The sequence below is a fragment of the Stenella coeruleoalba genome (assembly GCF_951394435.1).
Source record: "Stenella coeruleoalba genome assembly, chromosome: 16".
NCBI classification, from domain to species: Eukaryota; Metazoa; Chordata; class Mammalia; order Artiodactyla; family Delphinidae; genus Stenella; species Stenella coeruleoalba.
In genome coordinates, this window is record NC_137162.1 from 5,130,697 (window position 1) to 5,149,081 (window position 18,385).

An 18,385-nucleotide genomic window follows, 5' to 3' on the forward strand; every position below is an offset into this window, starting at 1 on the left:
GCTTTTTCTTACTTAATTGGTCTGTCCAGACTTCCAGTACTATGTTGAATAGGAGGGGTGAGAGTGAGCATCCTGTCTTGTTTCCAATCTTAGAGAAAAACTATCAGTTTTTTACCACTGAGTATGATGTTAGTTGACAATATATGCCCTTAACTATGTTAAGTTACATTCCTTCTGTACCTAGTTTGTGGAGTTCTTATCATGAAAGGGTTTTGAATTTTGTCCAATGATTTTTCTATATCTATTGAGATAATCTTATTATCCTTCATTCAATTAATGTAGTCTATCACTTTTATTAATTTGCATATGTTGAATCATCTTTGCATCCCAGAGATAAATCCCACTTGTTCCTGGCGTATGACCCTTTTAATGTGCTGTTGAATTCAGTTTGCTAGTATTTGGTTGAGGATTTTTGCATCTGTGTTCATCAGAGATGGTGGCCTATAGATTTCTTTCTTTTTTTTTTTTTTGGTAGTGTGTTTGACTCTGGCATCATGGTAATGCTCATGTCATTAAATGAGTTTAGAAGTGTTGCCTGCTCTTCAGTGTTTTAGAAAAGTGTGAAAAGGATTGATATTAATTCTTCTTTAAATGTTGGGTAGTATTCACCAGTGCAGGCATCTTGTCCTGGACTTTTGTTTGTTGTAAGATGATTCAATCTCTTTACTCATTATTGGTCTGTTCAGACTTTCTATTTATTCATAATTCAGTCTCAGTAGGTTGTATGTTTCTAGGAATGTATCCATTTCTTCTAGGTTGCTGGCACGTTAAGTTTTCACAGTAGTCTCTTATGATCCTTTTTATTTCTATGGCATCAGTTGTAATGTTTCCTCTTTCATTTATGATTTTATTTTTTTGAGTCTCCTCTCCTTTTTTCTTAGTAATTGAGCTAAAGGTTTGTCAATTTTGTTTATCTTCTCAAAAACCCAACTCTTAATTTTATTGACGTTTTCTATCCTCTATTTTGTTTATTTCTTCTCTAATCCTTATTATTTCCTTCCTTTTGCCGACTTTAGGCTTAGGCCTAGTTTTTTTTTTGGTTGTTGTTGTTCCTTGAGGTGTAAAGCTGGGTTGTTTATTTGAGATCTTTCTTCACCAGTAAGCCAACACTACAGATCAATGGACCTAACAGACATATACGAAACATTTCCCCTGACGGCAGCAGAATACACATTTCTCTCAAGTGCACAAGGAACATTCTCCAGGATATGTCACACATTAGGTCACAAAACAATTGTTAACCAATTTAAGAATATTGAAATCATACCAAGTATCCTTTCCTACCATGATAGAATAAAGCTAGAAATGAATAACAGAAGGAAAATTGGAAAATTCACAAATACTTGAAAGTTTAAAACTGCGCTCCTGAACAATCAATGGGTCAAAGAGGAAATCAAAGAGGAAATCAAAAATTATCTTGAGACAAATGAAAAACGAAAAGACAACATACCAAAACTTTGCGATGCAGCAAAAGCCATACTAAGAGGGAAGTTTATAGTGATAAATGCCTATGTTAATTTCTTATCTTAAACACACGTACCCCTTACTGTTTTGATTGCACAAGTACTCAGTCTACCACCACCTGGTGGCAGTATACCTAAATACAGGGTCTAGTTTTGAGTTGGAGAATAAACCCTTTGGAAGGTAGATTATGTGAAACTGAATACAATAAGTGATGGACTATATAACAGTAGGATGAGCTACATGCTTTGATTCATGAGAAACGGAGAGAATGGTAGTTCTGCCCAGGAGCAAGAGTTCCAAGGCAGAGCTCTGCTCACCTGACACAAGAGGGCACTCTATTGACTTTTCTGTTTTCTCCACCAATCAGATTTCCTTCCCTTTACTTTGGTCTCCCATCTCTTATTCACTGAAAGCACTTACTGCAAAGGTAGCAATTGCTCTCGGAAGGACAGAAGCTGTTCAGATTTTTAAGATGCCCCAAAGCTGACAAACAGGGCCAGTGGCGTCGCCCACCACCGAGTCATGATGTTCACCGTGATGCCCTGAAGTCCCAGTTACTCACCAAGGTTGTACCACATGTCCCTGATTTCGAAGCCAATCTGTCTCCTCATATCTCCGTACCTGAAAACCAGGGACAGGAAAAACGCTGAGTCACTCTATGGAGCATTTGAAAATCAGACTTGGATTATTTTTAAGTGCAATGAAACTCTCCCATCCCTGAGACAAATAAAGAGAGTGTCAAAGCATCAACTTCTTTTGCCACCAAAAGGAACTGAAGGAGGAGGAATCCAGCTAGGGATCTCATTTTCCCATCACCACAGATTACATAAGATCCTCCCCTCTGTGGAAACATGGGGGAGGTGGTGGAGAGAAATGAAAGTATTTTCCTTTCTTCAGTCTCTAATGGCAGGAGAAAGAGAACCCGGCTCCTTGGCTTGAGGGGGAGTTTGTTTTCCACGCATGTTATAAGCATCCAGGAACCAGACACCAAATGACGTCCTACAGCCCGGCACACAATAAGCAGTTCTCATACGTTAAATTAAGCCCCGGAGTCTTAGACAATCAGAGCAGGAAAGGCCTCTTTCATACAGCTCCCAGCTCCTGGCTCTTTATCATTTTCAATGTAAGGAAGGGCTTAACACAAAAAGATGTCAACAAACATTCCCCTGTTTTTATGTACCAGCAAAAATAAATGCTAATTTTCTTCCCAGTGGGTCAGCAGAGGGGGCGTGTGTTTCATGAGTAAACAGAATTTGATGTTTCAGAAGATAAACCTTTATTAGTTTGTGAGCAATTTAACATTTTCCTTTATTGCCTAAGGAAAAGGCTGATTCTATTACAAATAATAATTTGCAAAATTATCCTACAGTGTTACAGTGTAGCAGCTGTGTCGTGGCGCCTGCTCTGTGCGTCCTTATGTCAGCTCATGTGGGAAGAAAAGCTCTGATTACAGATGACCGACTTGTGCCTCCACAGGTAGAGATCTGGCTGGTAAATCAACAGCCCCAGCTGGCTGCTACCCTTTATCAAAGTCTCGGGTACCCTAAGCACCCGTCTGTCACTTACAGCAGGAAAGGACAGCAGACCCTGTGAGAATCTCAACCGGGAAAGATAAACGCACTCAGCAGCTCCTCTTGGGAGAATTCAACCTTGGGAGCATCACAGCCGGACAGGTGCCAGGGCATTCACTGTACCCGTGGAGAAACTGAAGTAAGAGGGCAGTGTTGTACCCCTTCCTCCGAAGACAAGCTGGTCCTCTGAGGTGAATGTACGACCTTCCAGTCCAGCCCGACACCAGGGGAGCGCTGGTGCAGGCAAATTCGGTGAGTGAGAGAGAGGGGATCTCTGCCCAGGAATGCTCCCAGCACCAAGCCACAGGGAGCAGGGACCGGGCCACCCTTCTGCGCCTAGCTGGCACCCAGAAGTGCCCCAGGGGCACAAGATCTGAGCTCCAGCGAGGCGTGCACTCTTTCGAGGCTTGCAGAGCCGTTTTCCAATCCCCATTTTGCTCCTGTAGGAATGACAGAGGGGTCCCAGCACCCAGGCCTGGAGAGGATGTGGGTGGCTGCATGATGACTGGGAAGACCGGTCTCTGGGCATTTACCAGGAGAATAGGATCGGGGACAGGAAAACCACGCTCCATCCAGGGCAGATGCTTCCTCCTCAGGCTGGAGGGGTCTGCGCTGTCCAGGGGGATAAGCTGCCTTTCAGGGGAGCAGGTGTCTGGGGAGGTGAGGAGTGTGGCATCGCAGGGAGGACCCCGAGAACGTAAACACCCCAGCCCCTGCTGCCAGGTGTTCAGACCTCAACACAGTGAGGACGCCAGAGGCCCAGAGGAGGCGAGAACCTGTCCCAGGGGTGGGCCTGTCACTAACTCAAGCTTAAAGACTCTTAACTGCCAAGCAACTCCTTCTCAGCCCGGAACAGTATCTCTTGAAAAATATGAATGGTTAAAGCCAGGCCGACCTCCATCAGTGTCTGCGCCTTGCTGGCCCGACTCAACTTCCTCTCCCAGGTCTTACAATAATTCAAATCAAACCCCAAAGTTCAGAAGGATAAAGCGCAGGACAGCCTTGGCAGCAGCGGGCTCACAGGTTGGGTTTGGATCACCAGGAGTGACCCAATGGATGCCTCAGGCCCTACAGTGACTGCTGTCTGTCCAGCGCTGGACTTGACCCGGGGACCCCAGGCGGCATGTGAGGAGAGGGAAGCCGGCCCCGTCCTGTCTCTCTGCCCAGCGCCTCTGTTCCCGGTGCCGGCGGAGCGTGAGGGGCTCGAGGATGCCTGGGTTGCATTTTTCAGTGACGCTTCACTGTTTCCTACGTGGGGAATGATGTGTCTTCACAGTATTTCAGAACGGGGGGATTAGCAAAGATCTGAGTGCACGTCGCCCAGGAGAGTAAAGCCTCTGGCAGAAAGGTGCTGAAATGCCACTATAATAGTCAAGTAAGACGCAGGGGCTCGAGGCTGGCACAGATGAGCACGGAGCTGGGAGGCAAAGGGCAGCGCCGAATCTCTCCAGCAGTAAGATTGGTCTTTCCTCTCATTTTAATAAGAAGGCAGCTTTGACAAATCTATACACTTCTCAGCGTAATCCCCAAATGGAGTCACAGCTGTCACCAGAACTTAAGAGGGATTCCTGAGCCATTTGTAATCCTTGCCCCAAGGAGGAGAAAAAAGCAGTAATGGAGTGTATCTGGGATCATGCTCCTACCTGGAGAGGGAATTCCAGAGCTGGTGGCAGCCTTAGAGATCGTTACTAAGTCCATGACTAACGATTTATAGTTGAGGGAACTGAACTAGTCCTGCGGGGGAAGCAAAATGACTTGGCCATGGTCACAGGGCAAGGGGAGAAGAGATGGCACAAGTCTCCAGACTCCCAAAGGATTCCTGTTCTTCACCCCCAGCATGCATCTCGAGGACCAGAGAGGGCAGACTTCCACGATGCCGCAGCACAGCACTGCGTCTCACCCCTCAAAGTGCATGTGTGGTGTGTTTCATTTGATTTGATTCTCACAGTAAGACCACAAGGTAAGGAAGAAGACGTTCCCGTAGCTATCTTCCCACTGAGGAAGCAGAGATTCCTGGGGGTGAAATGACGTGCCTGTTTCTGCAAAGCCGGAGTCACCTGGTGCTTCCCACCACCCCCAGGTCGCCTGTGCCCACCCACAAAGTGAGTGGACAACTCCAGACGGCCAGCCCGAGGGAGCCCACAGGAGGCATCCTTTAGACAGCCCAGGTAGATCGCAGATCCCACATCCAGGCCTGTAACTCTGACCCAAAATAGCATGACTCTGGTCTCTGAGACCTTACCTTAGCACCTGCTTTCCTGAATCTTTGCCCCCAGAAGCAGAAATCCCATGTCCACCAGAGATAGCCCAAGCCTGGGGGTAAGACCAACCTGAGACCAAATCTAAGCACACTGGGAAAATTACCTGACCACTCTGACCCTTGGTCTCCCCATGTGTAGTACTGGGATAATGACGGCATGATGCTCATCTATCTCCCAGGCCTTTGGGAGAACGAGGACACGGTGCCCTCATCTGTCCTAACAAGCAACGAAGCCAGGCTGGTCCTTCCTTTAAAAGTTCAGAGTGGGCCTCATCACAGCATCCCCTTCATGGTTGCAATGGTCTTTTAGATTAATTTGTTCTGTAAGCATTATTCATTGTTTAATGAATTACTAAATGCTTACTGAAGGCCAGGCACAGAGCTAATATGGGGCCACTAATATAATGTGGGAAAGAGACACAATCAAATGGGCATTAAACAATCATACGAGACTCACACATACATGTATATATAGTAGTTTTTTTTGTTATTATTTATGTTTTTTTGGAGGCCATGGTAACAGTTCTTTAGGAAAAACTGGAGGAGTGGGTCCAGGTTGGCTGTGGGAGAAGCTCTCTTAGAGAGTAATATTTACCCAAGATTTGAAGAAGGAAAGGTGTAATCCAGACAGAGAGGGGAAGAGACCAGAAGGTGCAAAGGCCCTGTGGCGGGGGCGGGGGCGGGTAGGTGAGTATACGGACCAAAGAAGGCAGTGAGACTGGAGGACAGGGAGCTTGCCTGACTCCTTCCCCTCAAGAGGAGGGGTGTGCTGTGAACCAAGGCTGCAGAGGCAGGTTTATAAGTATTTTTTTTTAAGTTTCAAAAACTCTTTTGCAATAAGAAATATACTTTACTAAGCAGCACGCATAAAAATGTACATATACAAAAGTTCTATGATACTTAACTTTACTACCTGCCATCAGCTCTGATGCTTCCTTATATTCTATTTCACTGAAAAAAAAAAAAAAAGGGGGGAAAAAATGTATGTTGGTCTTGGGTCGTGTGGGTTGACTTGTGTCCTCCATAAAGATCTGTTAAAGCCCTAACCCCTACTACCTGTGAATGTGACCCCCTAAAGAGGGTCTTTACAAGATGTAATCCTGTTAAGATAAGGTCATGCTGGATGGGGCGGGCCTTAAATCCAAGAACTGGCATCATTATAAGGAGAGGGATACATTTAGAGACACAGACAAACAAGGCTGAAGGCCACGTGAAGAGGGAGGCAGAGACGAGAGTTATACAGCCACGGCCACGGAGCACCAGGGATGGGGGCCACAGCCACGGAGCACCAAGGATGGGCGCCACCCACCCCCAGAAGATAGGAGAGAGGCACGGACAAGGTCTTCCCTCTGAGCTTCCAGAAGGAACCAACTCTGCTGATGCCTTGGCTTCAACCTCTGGCCTCTGTAACTGTGAGGCAATAAATTTCTGTTGTTTCACTTAGTTTGTGTTGTTACATTATGGCAGATGACTCTAAGAAATTAATACAATGGCCCATTAAGTTGCTATCCCAGCCCAGTGAAGGGCTGAGATGCACAATTTAAAAACTGCTGTCTTAAGGAAAGAGAACAGAATAAGAAGGCCCAACACCAAGACTTGAGGAGCTCTTGCACTTAATGGGTGGAGGGAGGAGTCTGAGCCTGACAAGGGAGCAGCGGAGAGGCCAAAACGCTAGGAGGGAAACCTACAGAGGGGTTCTGGGAGCCCAGGGCAGAGCTGGCCTGCAGCCAGCATCGGGAGTGGGTGTGGGTGTGCAGTGAGAGAGGCACGGAGGGAGCTGGAGGGAGATGATGGGTGGGGTGAGACACTGTTATTTTTATGGGAAAGACTGGTAAGTTCTGGGGAGGTGGGAGGAGACGGGACCCCAAATGTGACGGATGGGAATAAGCCTTACTAGACACAGGGGCCTGATGCGTCCTCCACTGCATAGAGTTTTATCACGTTCAATAAAATTCAGCATCACTGGGCAGGGGGATGAGGGGGTGGTGGTGGTGGGATGAACTGGGAGATTGGGATTGACATATATGCACTAATATGTACAAAACAGATAACTCAGGAGAAACTGCTGTATAAAAAAATAAAATTAAAAAAGTTTTTTTAAGAAAGAAAATAAATATGTGCACACAAAAAATTCAGCATCACTAAAAGAAGATGTGGTATATGTTTACAATGGAGTATTACTCAGCCATAAAAAGGAACGAAATAATGCCACTGGCAGCAACATGGATGGGCCTAGAGATTGTCATACTGAGTGAAGTAAGTCAGACAGAGAAAGACAAATACCATATAGTATCACTTGTATGTGGAATCTAAAGTATAATACAAATGAATTTATTTATAATACAGAAAGAGACTCAGAAAACAAACTTATGGCTACCAAAGGGGAAAGGGATTGGAGGAGGAATAAATTAGGAGTATGGGATTAACAGATACACACTACTTTATATAAAAGAAGTAAGCAATAATGACCTACTGTATAGCACAGGGAACTGTATTCACTATCTTGTAACAACCTATAATGGAAAATAATCTGAAAAAAATATATAACTGAATCACTTTGCTGTACACCAGAAACTAACACGATGTTATAAATCAACTATACTTCAACTAAAAAAAAAAAAAAAAAAGAATACAGCATCGCTAATGCATGTGGGACACTTAATTAACTCTTCAAAAAGGACCTTAGCACAGGTTACAGCTTGTTGAGTCCATCTCCTTGGGTCCCCTTCTATTTCTTAGTACACAGTGAATTTATCTGGAATAATTTGAGTCTCTTGGGAAAAAAATTAGCACAAACACAAATAATTTCCTTTTATAATTTGGAACGTTCAACTCCAGCTTCAGATTAGGTCACACTGCAAAGCAAGGCTTGTCACTGTGTACTTCTTTCCTTTTGGTTTCCCTAAAAAGTAATGTGTACAGTATGAATTAACACACTGATGTTTCAGAACCCAGTGTTTGGAAACATTGTGATATTTTGGTCCAGTAGTGAAACCTGTCCTCTTAGAAGAGGCAGTGAGCTGAGGATAGACTTCTATAGGAAAAACGAAACGAACCAGAAAAGGATGGGAAACATCCCGGGACCAACTGGGGACAGGGTACCATGAAGAACCCACATTAATCTACTAGGTTCAAATCCACTGTGCTGGGCTTGGCCATCACGCTTTACCCTCTCGGGCTGGATTTTTTTTTTTTTTTTTTTGCGGTACGTGGGCCTCTCACTGTCGTGGCCTCTCCCGCTGCGGAGCACAGGCTCCGGACGCGCAGGCTCAGCGGCCATGGCTCACGGGCCCAGCCGCTCCGCGGCCTGTGGGATCTTCCCGGACCGGGGCACAAATCCGTGTCACCTGCATCGGCAGGCGGACTCTCAACCACTGCGCCACCAGGGAAGCCCTTCCGGACGCACAGGCTCAGCGGCCATGGCTCACGGGCCCAGCCGCCCCGCGGCATGTGGGATCTTCCCGGACTGGGGCACGAACCCGTGTCCCCTGCATCGGCAGGCGGACTCCCAACCACTGCGCCACCAGGGAAGCCCTCGGGCTGGAATTTTTAAATGGGCATTTTATGCTTAGAGCTGCTGGAGGCCCAGTCATGAACCCCTTTCCCCGACAAGAAGGCAGTCTGGTCCTGAACACAGAAGGCCAGTTGCAGTCACATCGCCCCATTGCCCCAACGCTAGGACGCACGATGTCTTACAAACTAAAATGGTCAAGCTGGCAGCTAATCCAGAGCCAGCTCTTTCACATTTGACTCACGCTTCCGGAGCCCCCGTAACGTACAAGGCGTGGGGGATGGAGGACGGGACATTCAGGAAGGTCAGGGTTAGCATTCTGTCGCCTTCTCTGTCTGTTAGGAGTCACTAGCGCCAAGGATGTCTGAAGGTGAGTCCGTGAAATGTTCTCATTATGGACTTCGCTTCCTACAGGTTATTTATTTTGTGGATCATTGCCAAATCTTGTGTTCAGTTTGGGTTTGACTTAATCAGTGTTCTGCACGCTACATGGCCCATTCTTTGATGTGACTCCCATGTGCTTTGGGGAATGCGTTTGGAATAAATATCCTAATTATCTCCCCAACCTAGGTCACCAGGAGGACGGGAAGCTTAACAAGAGGGAACGAACAGGCAGATCTTCTGATACTGGGATTTTCTGTTGTTCTGAGCCACCGCGCTGTGGACCAGGCAGGCGGGAGGAGGTGCAGGCCGCGGCAGAGAGGAAGGGCCGCGCTGGGGGCAGAGGGGGCTCACGCCGAAGCCCTGGGTTGGATTCACAAACCCTACAGCAGTAGACGAGCCGACGTGGACAACCAGAGGCTACTAAACAGGGGGGCATCACTCCACTTTCAGACCCCACGGCCTTTCCCTCTAGAAGAAAATAACCCCCTGAATTACGCTCCACTGTGCCGGAAACCAGCAGCCCGCCATTTGCTCAGACGCCTGGGGTTAGTCCCCGTGTCACCTGGTCCCTCGCACCTTTACCCCAAGTTCCGATCACTCCAGGCCCGGCCACTCACTTATGCTTCAGCAGAGCACTTCTGCTTACAGAGTGGGCCCTGCCCCTTAGGACGCGATGACCCCTTTTGGAAATGGCCGTTTGCTGACAAGGGGGTCAGTCAGTCAGTCTGGTGAACATCTCAGCCACCCTCGCCCCCCAGGCCGAGTCCTACATGCCCACCTCCGGGCTGCCAAGGCACCTGGGGAGCACTTCCGTTCTCCTCCAATCATGTAATTTTGCACAGCCACCTGCCCCCTAGACGGTGAACTTTGTGTCTCTGGGCGCCAAGCACCAGGACTCCAGTGCCATGAGTGCATGGCACAGCGTGAAACTAATTAAAACGTTTCTAAGGCCCCAGGAAATTGAAGCATTTGGGCAGGACCATCTCCTAATATTTCTCATGCAGGTTTTGCTATTTAGAAATTAAAACTGCACATGGATGACGAAGTGTTTAAGGTGTAGCAAGAGGCAGGGTGAATACAACGAACAGGGGAACCCACGCGGCCTCACAGGCCAGGAGCGCTTAACATAGATGCTGGAAATTCCTTCTCCTCCGCGGCCTGTCATGGCCACACACTGAACCTGTGCCCCTGGGAGAGGGCCCCTCGGACTGCACAGGCGCTGAGACACTCCTGCAAAGCCAATTTCTGAAACGTTTGGGGCTTTTTCCCTCGGGGGATCCACGAGACAATTTCAAAGGGAAAATCTGGAGTCTCTCCTTGCCACGGCTGTGAGAGACAGAATTCTAAAAGCCCGATTCGGAGGCCCTCTGAGAGGGGTGACACCAGCTGGCTGTGTTTAATTTTCCTTGGCTTTGAAGCCTCAGAAGGCACAGCACGATGTGGGAAGCAAACGTTTTCTCTGGTGGACAAGGCCCTGTGTGGTGAATGCGTGTATTGGTGTCGCTCTAGCTTAGATTTTAACGCTCTCACACCAACAAGGAAAGGGCCCAGGGAGAGAGACGGGCCCCGCCCTGACCGGAGAATGTTCAAATCAAATGGTTTTATTCTCCAAACCGTGAAGGAGACGTCAGGTCTTTTCAGGCAGATTTCCGGTTTAAACGCAATTCTTCTCCGCAGGCATCTCTAAGGGTAGGATGCGCTACAAGCTTGGCAAGGAATGGGCACCAGTGTCGGCTGGAGCTGGGTCTGGACCCCGGCCTCACCCCACGTGAGCACTGCACACAGGGGGGCAGGACAGGATAACCAGGGCTCTGGAGGGCTCTGGTGGGGAGAGGCTAGGGCCGAGTCCTGTGTGTGCTGGTTACTAGTGTTTCCATTACAAACAGCTTTCGCCATGACAGCCTTTCATCAAGGACAAGCTGGGAGCCACCCCTAACTTCCTGGGAGCACTGAGGGAATGTACATTCACAAAGCGGTAGCATCCCTGTTGAGCCAATCCCCGGAAGGTGCTGCCTAGAAGAGTCTGTCTCCTGAGCCAAGATGAGGGATAAACTCTGCTGGCTCGGAGCAGGGCCCATCTTCCCTGCCATCGCCGCTGGGCACCCACTGGGCCCACGCCGCCCGGGGTGCATTTCCCTTTCTGAAGAAGGAACACTTGTCTCTATCAACGGCCAACAGACCAGTCATTCAACTGCGGAAGCTTGAAGGAAAGACGGCCCGATGTTTTGTTTTGTTTTTGTTTTCTTTTCGGCTGCTACACGTGGCATGAGGGATCTTAGTTCCCCGACCAGGGATCAAACCTGGGAAGCAGGGAGTCTTAACCACTGGGAAGGGAGGCCAGGGAAGTCCCAAGATGACCCGATGAAAGCTGACTTTTAGATGGCTCAGGGAAGGATTTAAGGTTCTCAAAGCAGCCCAGCTAAACGTCTCGGGCTCTGAACTGCCCGAGTTAGAATGACTCAGTGTGAGACACGGGACCCTGGTTCACAACCTGCTTCACTTCCTCGTCTGGAAAATAAAGATGATAAGACAACCTATGGAATAGTTTTGGTTTTTGTTCGAATGATTCTATGTGAAAAATGCATAAAACGTTCTTAGAAAGTCACTGACAGGTCACGCGTGCTCTGTAAATATCGGCTGAACTACTTCTTACTCCCCAGGGATAGTGTGCTTTCCATTTGGTCTGCAAGGGAGACACACTCTCCTGGGTTACTAGGAGGGCTGAGCGGCTGTCCCCTTCTGAGAGGCCCTGGAATCTCTAACCTCAGTGATGGTACCAGGCTGGCAATGCCTTGGGATCGTCAACACGGCTCAGAGCGATTACGAAGTGATGAACAGGGACAGATGACTTAGCAACGTGATGTACTGATGGAAGGGGCCCCCAGAGAACTGAGACGCTGGTGAAACTGAGGTAGAGAGAGAGGTGGCAAGGCCCTCAGAGTGCCCAAGGGTTGCAAAGAAACCCACATTAAGGGTTCTTTTGCTGACCCTGGACCAGGAGCTGTTCGGGATGCAGTGCTGAAGGAGCCAGGCAGGGATCCTGGCTTCCCCGGGGCTTCTCAGACGTTTTCAGGATAATCCAAGGGCTAGTTAAGCACTTTCAGATCTCCTGCCTGGAAGAGGACTGGGGTCATCTCTTGCAAAGAAGGAACCCCAGATGACTCATCACTCTGCGATGAGCTGTTCCACAATCCCAAGACGCCAACAGCTTCCGTCAGAAGCTTCCTTGTTTGAACAGCGTTGGAGAATTAAGCGACACAGCAAACCATACGTGGTGTGACATGAGCACGGTGCACAGCAAAAGCAATTATCTCCCGAAACTCCCATTCTGTTCGGTGCTAATAGTCCTGAATGACACTGACTGACCTGCAACCCATCAGAATGAAGCTGTAGTTTTAGATCTGCATTCATGGGTTACAAAAGGCAATACTCAATTCACGGTGTGAAACCACCCTCTCGTTACACCATGATTACACCTCAACTGGTACTCAGTTGGCTTAGAAGACGCAAGAAGACTGTGCTAATAGAACTGCAGGCTCCTGCCCGTGCATTTGGGGCTACGCGGACTTACTTGTTAAGGATTTTCCCTCTCTTTGCACTTGAAAAATTCTCCAGCTGCAAGGACTCTTGAGTGAGGAAAGCGACAGCCAGGTGAAAATAGTTGTTCCACAGCTGAAACCAAAAAGGGGAGATGCTAAGGTGCCGAACCGATTAATACAGGATCTCAGAAATGCTCCGAGACGTTTAGAATAGCATTTGCCCAGCACACACTTCTGAAAGGTTTGAAAGCCGCACTCTCTACATACACATTGCTAACAGCCACCCACGGTGTGGTTCAGGGCCAAGCATGGGCTCTGACAGTGCATGCAGTCAGATCCCAGCCCAGCCACTTACGTAGGCAGGCACTCTAACCTCTCTGTGCCTCGGTTTCCTCAGGTAAAGTGGGAATTTCAACAGTACCTACCTGAGAGGACTGCTAAAGGACGGAGGGAGTAAAGACATGCAGTGCCCATCCAGTGGTGCCGGGAGCATGGTAAGCACGTAATAAATATTAGCTGTTATTAATACTGTATGATGGAGCCCCTTACCTCATGGTACACAGCAAGTCCCCTACATAGGAAGGAGTTCCGAGAGCGCGTTCGTAAGTCCAACTTGGTCGTAAGTCCAACCAAGTCAGCCTAGGTACCCAACTAACACAACCAGCTATTACCACTGCTTTTACGCTTGCTTCCGGACGTCCTGGGCTTGAAATAAAGATACGGTACTACTGTACTCTGTACAGTACTGTAAAGTACACAAAAGCACAACCGACTGTAGAGGATACACGCAAGGGACAATGTACGCCAGGCGCGTGAACTAACGTACGTGATTGGACAAGCGAATGCACAGTTGCATTTTTGAAAGTTCACAGCGTGAAGGTTCGTAGGTAGGGGACTTACTGTGTAGGTTCATATAATTTATCATTTTTGTGAGACTAAAAATATATACACACTAGAAAATTGAGGAAAACGTAAAAAGATCCAACCTTTCATATTTCAAGGACTTACAGACTGTACGTGGCTTAAATGACAATTTACTATAAAATCATTTTGTCCTCGTGAAGCTCTTCACTGGAAGCTCTGTGTATCTGGACACAGTATCCCATAAAAGTGTTCTTCAGCAAGAAGTGTTATGATGGGTAGATTCCTGAAGTCATGAAACTAAGACCCCCTGATGAGGTCAATGTTTAAGACCAGGTGAAGAAGATTTAAATGAAGGATGAATGCTTGGATCATGAATGGGGGCTTTTCGCCTGAACTCAATACATGACACGGGCACACCCCTCACTGCCCAGGGGAGAAAGCTGGGACTTATGCTGGGCTTTGTCCCTCACAGCATCCCATCGTTTCAATCAGCAAGTCCTTCTGCTTCCCCTTATAAATCCCTCCCAGGCCCACCCACTTTGTCTCAGGGCTGGGGTATCACCCACCCCAGGTCAGCATCATCCCTCACAGACCAGCACATCCCGCTTCCTGTTTCCTGTCCTCGCCTCGTCCCACAGGGCAGCCAGAGGGAACTGACACTAATCTGAGGGGCCACACCCCAGCTCAAACCTCTTCAGGAACTTCCCACACGTTTCCGGTCAGAACAGAGTTTGAAGGGGAGTCCCGCTGCCTGGTTCCCTCTGCTTCTGCCTTGCAGCAGCCTTTCCATCCATACTCTGCACCCTTGTCTCCCCATCAGATCCTCGAGCTGATGCTCTCCCCACCCCTGGGCCTTTGCAGATGCCGGGTCCACCCCCCTCTCCTCCCTCACTGGGTCTTAGCATACCAGGACCAGGTGTGTTCTGCCCTCTCCGCGCCCTCGAGCACCTTGGTCTGTCCCTACAGTCCTGCCCTAATCGTCCTCCCTTTACACTCCACGATACACAGGGTGGGGGCAGGATTCCAGTTCTGGGGCAGAGCCTGGCTCAGAGTAAGTGATTCATCAGGAATAATCAATGTTTGAGGGACGAACCCACGGGGATTTCTCAAATGCAAATGAAAACTCTATGGACACTTCCTCCAGACTGCTTCCATCAGCATCCTCTCTCAGAGGGCGGCACCCGAGGGTGGGGGAGCGCAGGTGAGAGATAAGCGGGGAGACCCTCCCCCTCCCCCCCGGGAACTGCAGCAAGGGGCTCAGAGACTGGCCATCACAGATACTCCTCAGCAGACCATTCCTGTACCACAGGATATTCCAGGGGAACTTTCACCTGCTCTCAGTGGGAAAGAGCTGGACAGAGTTGCCATCACATGTCCAAGCTCCAAGGTGCCTTCAATGATCTTAGGAAGAAATTTGTGGGTATTGGTTTTCTTATTTACAAAACAGGGATAATATTCATTGCATCAAATGAGATGGTTACACAGAGTTACGTAAAAACAAGGTGTTAACAGTAATGACTCTATTTTCAGCGACCAGAGAAATAAGAGGAAACTTCCCAGCATGGATGTAGCTAAGAGTGCAGTGGGCTTCATTTATCCGGTGCTCCTCAGGAACTGGCATTTCTTCAGGAACAGAGCAGCTCATTCCCAGGTAAGGGCTGGCCTTCCCATTTCACAGATGAGGTTCAGAGACTTGCTCCAAACCACAAAAAAAAAAAACACGTGAAGCAGAACAAGGGTCTCCAGCGGGCCATCCTGGACCTCACAGGCCACACTCTTTCCTGCCCACAAACGCACTTTCTCTTTTAGGCCTTTTTCTAATAAAAGGGGTGACTCAAATCAATAAAGTACAAGTCACTTCCTTTGTTTTTGGAACGAACACCTCCCTGCTATCGCCACCCACCTCCCAGCAGTGCCCTCCTCTCACAGCACTGGCGGGGTCCCTGGCCACGTCTGGGTGAAGGGCACCACTAGAGCAGGACCCAGAACTGTGATGCTCCTCCCAAGGGTGCAGCCTGGGTCTAAGCACTGGGGAACCTGAGGCAACCCAAGTGCAGGGCCGTCTGCAAACCCAGACCCGGGCTCTGCAAGAGTGCCGAGGACAGAACAGCCAGGAAGGAGTGAGCAACTGTTGTAGCCTGAAGGAGACGAAAGACACACAGAAACTGAACGCATCGGGGGACGGAGGGATGAACAGGAGGAGGACGAGGATTTTTAGGGCAATGGAACTGGATGCAAGTCATTCTCCATTTGTCCAAACCCACAGAGTGGACAAAACGTCCACAGTGTACTGTAATGTAAAGTAAGGACTCGGTGATTACGATGCGTGAGTGTAGGTCCATCAGTTGTAACAATGTACCATCTGGTGGGGGATGTTGATAGTGGGGTAGCTTCGTGTGCAGGAGGCGGGGGTCTACGGGAAGTCTCTTCACCTCTCTCTCAATTTTGCTGTGAACTTGAAACTGTCATTAATAAAGTCTTTTAAAAATCACATAAAAGTACAAACATTAAAAAAAAACAAACCCTGTAAGCTACGCATGATTTCAGATGTGACAACTAATGGCATTTGTGATGCTGACTTCTGAAGGATGGGATTGGGACGACTGAACTTGAATGTGGTCTGAGGACTGGTTAGGGGTGATGAGAATGTAAGTTTCCTTTGGTATTCTTACTCTAATTAGGCAGGGGACAGTCTCTGTTTGTATGAAATATATACTACAGATCTGGGGAGGTGATAGGGTGTCAGGCTGGCAGCTCACTAGGATAAGGTTAAGAAAAAAAAGTTCTTCGTACCATACTTGCTGGAAATGAGAAGCAGACTGAGGAGGGACAGAGGAAAGCAGTAGCAGCCCACAGGGATGACTAGTTAAAGGAGAAGGAAGTGTCAGGAGAGAGAACTGTGCAGGGAATGTTAGAACATAAAAATGCACCTTGTGGGAGTGGCCGCTGCCTGGACCACACGCTGAAGGCGGCCTCGGCCACATGGCACCCAAGCCTCCCCCTGGGGGTGGGAGGATGGGAGCCCCCCAAAGTGGAACAATCAAATGCACTTCACACTTGCCAAGGGACAAAGGCCAAAAGGGCTCATTGCAGCCAAGGTGTTGGGCCTGAAGGGAGCGTCCAGAGGACCGTATGCATGAAACAATGCGCAAGCTCAGCGATAACCAGTAAGCCCACACCCACCGCAGTCACACCTGAAACACACAGCCATCTCACGTGACAGGCACGGCCTACACGGATAAAAGAAAACCTAATGAAGGACACAGAAAAAGGCCTAAATATTCCTGTGTGGGATGGGAAAAAATAAATACTGCCATGTATTCCCCGAAATGCTGTTACATTTCCCCTACAATTATTTATGAATTCAACAGAATTCTAGTTAAAATGTAGACAGCATTTTTAAGAAGTTTAACAAGGTGATTTTGAATTTCACATAGAAGAGGAAATGCGCAGAAAGAGTCAAGATAATTTTGCGATAACACACTAACGGGGAAGTCCTGGTTATACTAGCTGGGTATAAAACCCATAGGTAATAACACAGAAAACAGAACTGTACCCACATGCATTTGTAATTATGAGTTTCCTCAGTGGCAGTTCAAATCACTGGGAAAGAAGAAACTATTTATAATGTGAAATAAAATTCGTATGTTATTTAAACATAAAAATTCTTCTCTGCCCTTTGGACTCCTTTCTCCCCTCACTGTGTATTGTATATCTGCATTAGGCATTGACCAAACCTCCCCCATCAGCAGAAAATAGCTGCGCAACCATAAAGAGAAACATTCTCCTCGCATCAACAAGACAACTCCTTAAAAGACAACATCCCTTCTTGACCTTGTAAGGGGTCACAGGACCCAACTGGATGACTTAGATCTGGATTATGTAAACTGTCAATAATATGTCATTTGATGTACCACCCTCTGTCTCAAAAAAACTTATATAAGTGTGTCTTGATTTCTAACTGGCAGAACAGTTCTCAGAGCTTTCTGAGATGTTCTTCCTGGGTTATAATCCTCAAATTCAGCTTGAATTAAATTTTCCAATTCTTAGACTGACTAATTTTTTGTCGACAGTAAAATAATGTGGGAAAAAGTGAAGTTAAACTCTGACCACTAAGTATAGAAAATGCAGATGCATATAAAGAACAAGGACCAACTGTATAGCACAGAGATCTATATTCAATGTCTTGTAATAACCTATAATGGAAAAGAATCTGAAAAAGAATATAGATATATATATTTTATGTATATATATGTGTGTATCTGAATCACTTTGCTGTACACTTAAAGCAAACACAACTGTAAATCAACTATACTTCAATTTTTCAAAAATCATTAAAAAAAGAAATCACAGATGGATTAATCATTGGAAAGTTAAAAAAAAGCAGAAACTATAAAGGTATTATCAGAGACTATCTACATAAAGAATAGTTAAATTTATAACCAAAGATGGATTTGCCAAGCAAAACATAAAACCCCAAAGCCACAAAAGAACTGACACATTTAACTACAGAAAAATCAAATATTTCTATACGATAAACCTAAACCCATGACTAGGCTATATCAAGAATTCCAACTTACAAAAAAGTATGACAAATAGCCCAAGAGAACAGTGAGCAGAGGAAATGATCAGACGGTTCACACTAGAAATCCTCACAGCCAATTAGTACTCTCAACCCAACTAGCAATCAGAGAAACACCAATAAAAACAAGAGTCAACAATTTTAAAGAAATTGGTATGGGAGAAGACTCTAGACGATGACTGCTCTCAGAGAAGGCTGGTGAGATTGCAA

General features: G+C 47.3%; 1 protein-coding gene across 2 annotated transcripts in view; it reads right to left on the minus strand.

The window, feature by feature from the left end:
• The window catches only part of DOCK1 (dedicator of cytokinesis 1), a 527,155-nt gene that overhangs the window by 96,345 nt on the left and 412,425 nt on the right, over positions 1 to 18,385 (minus strand). For both annotated transcript variants that reach the window (XM_079899863.1, XM_079899862.1), the window contains exons 31-32: positions 12,762 to 12,862; positions 2,027 to 2,085 (exon numbers count right to left, since the gene is read on the minus strand). In XM_079899863.1, the coding sequence (XP_079755989.1) occupies positions 2,027 to 2,085; positions 12,762 to 12,862 (160 nt within the window). The remainder of the gene's footprint in view (positions 1 to 2,026; positions 2,086 to 12,761; positions 12,863 to 18,385) is intronic.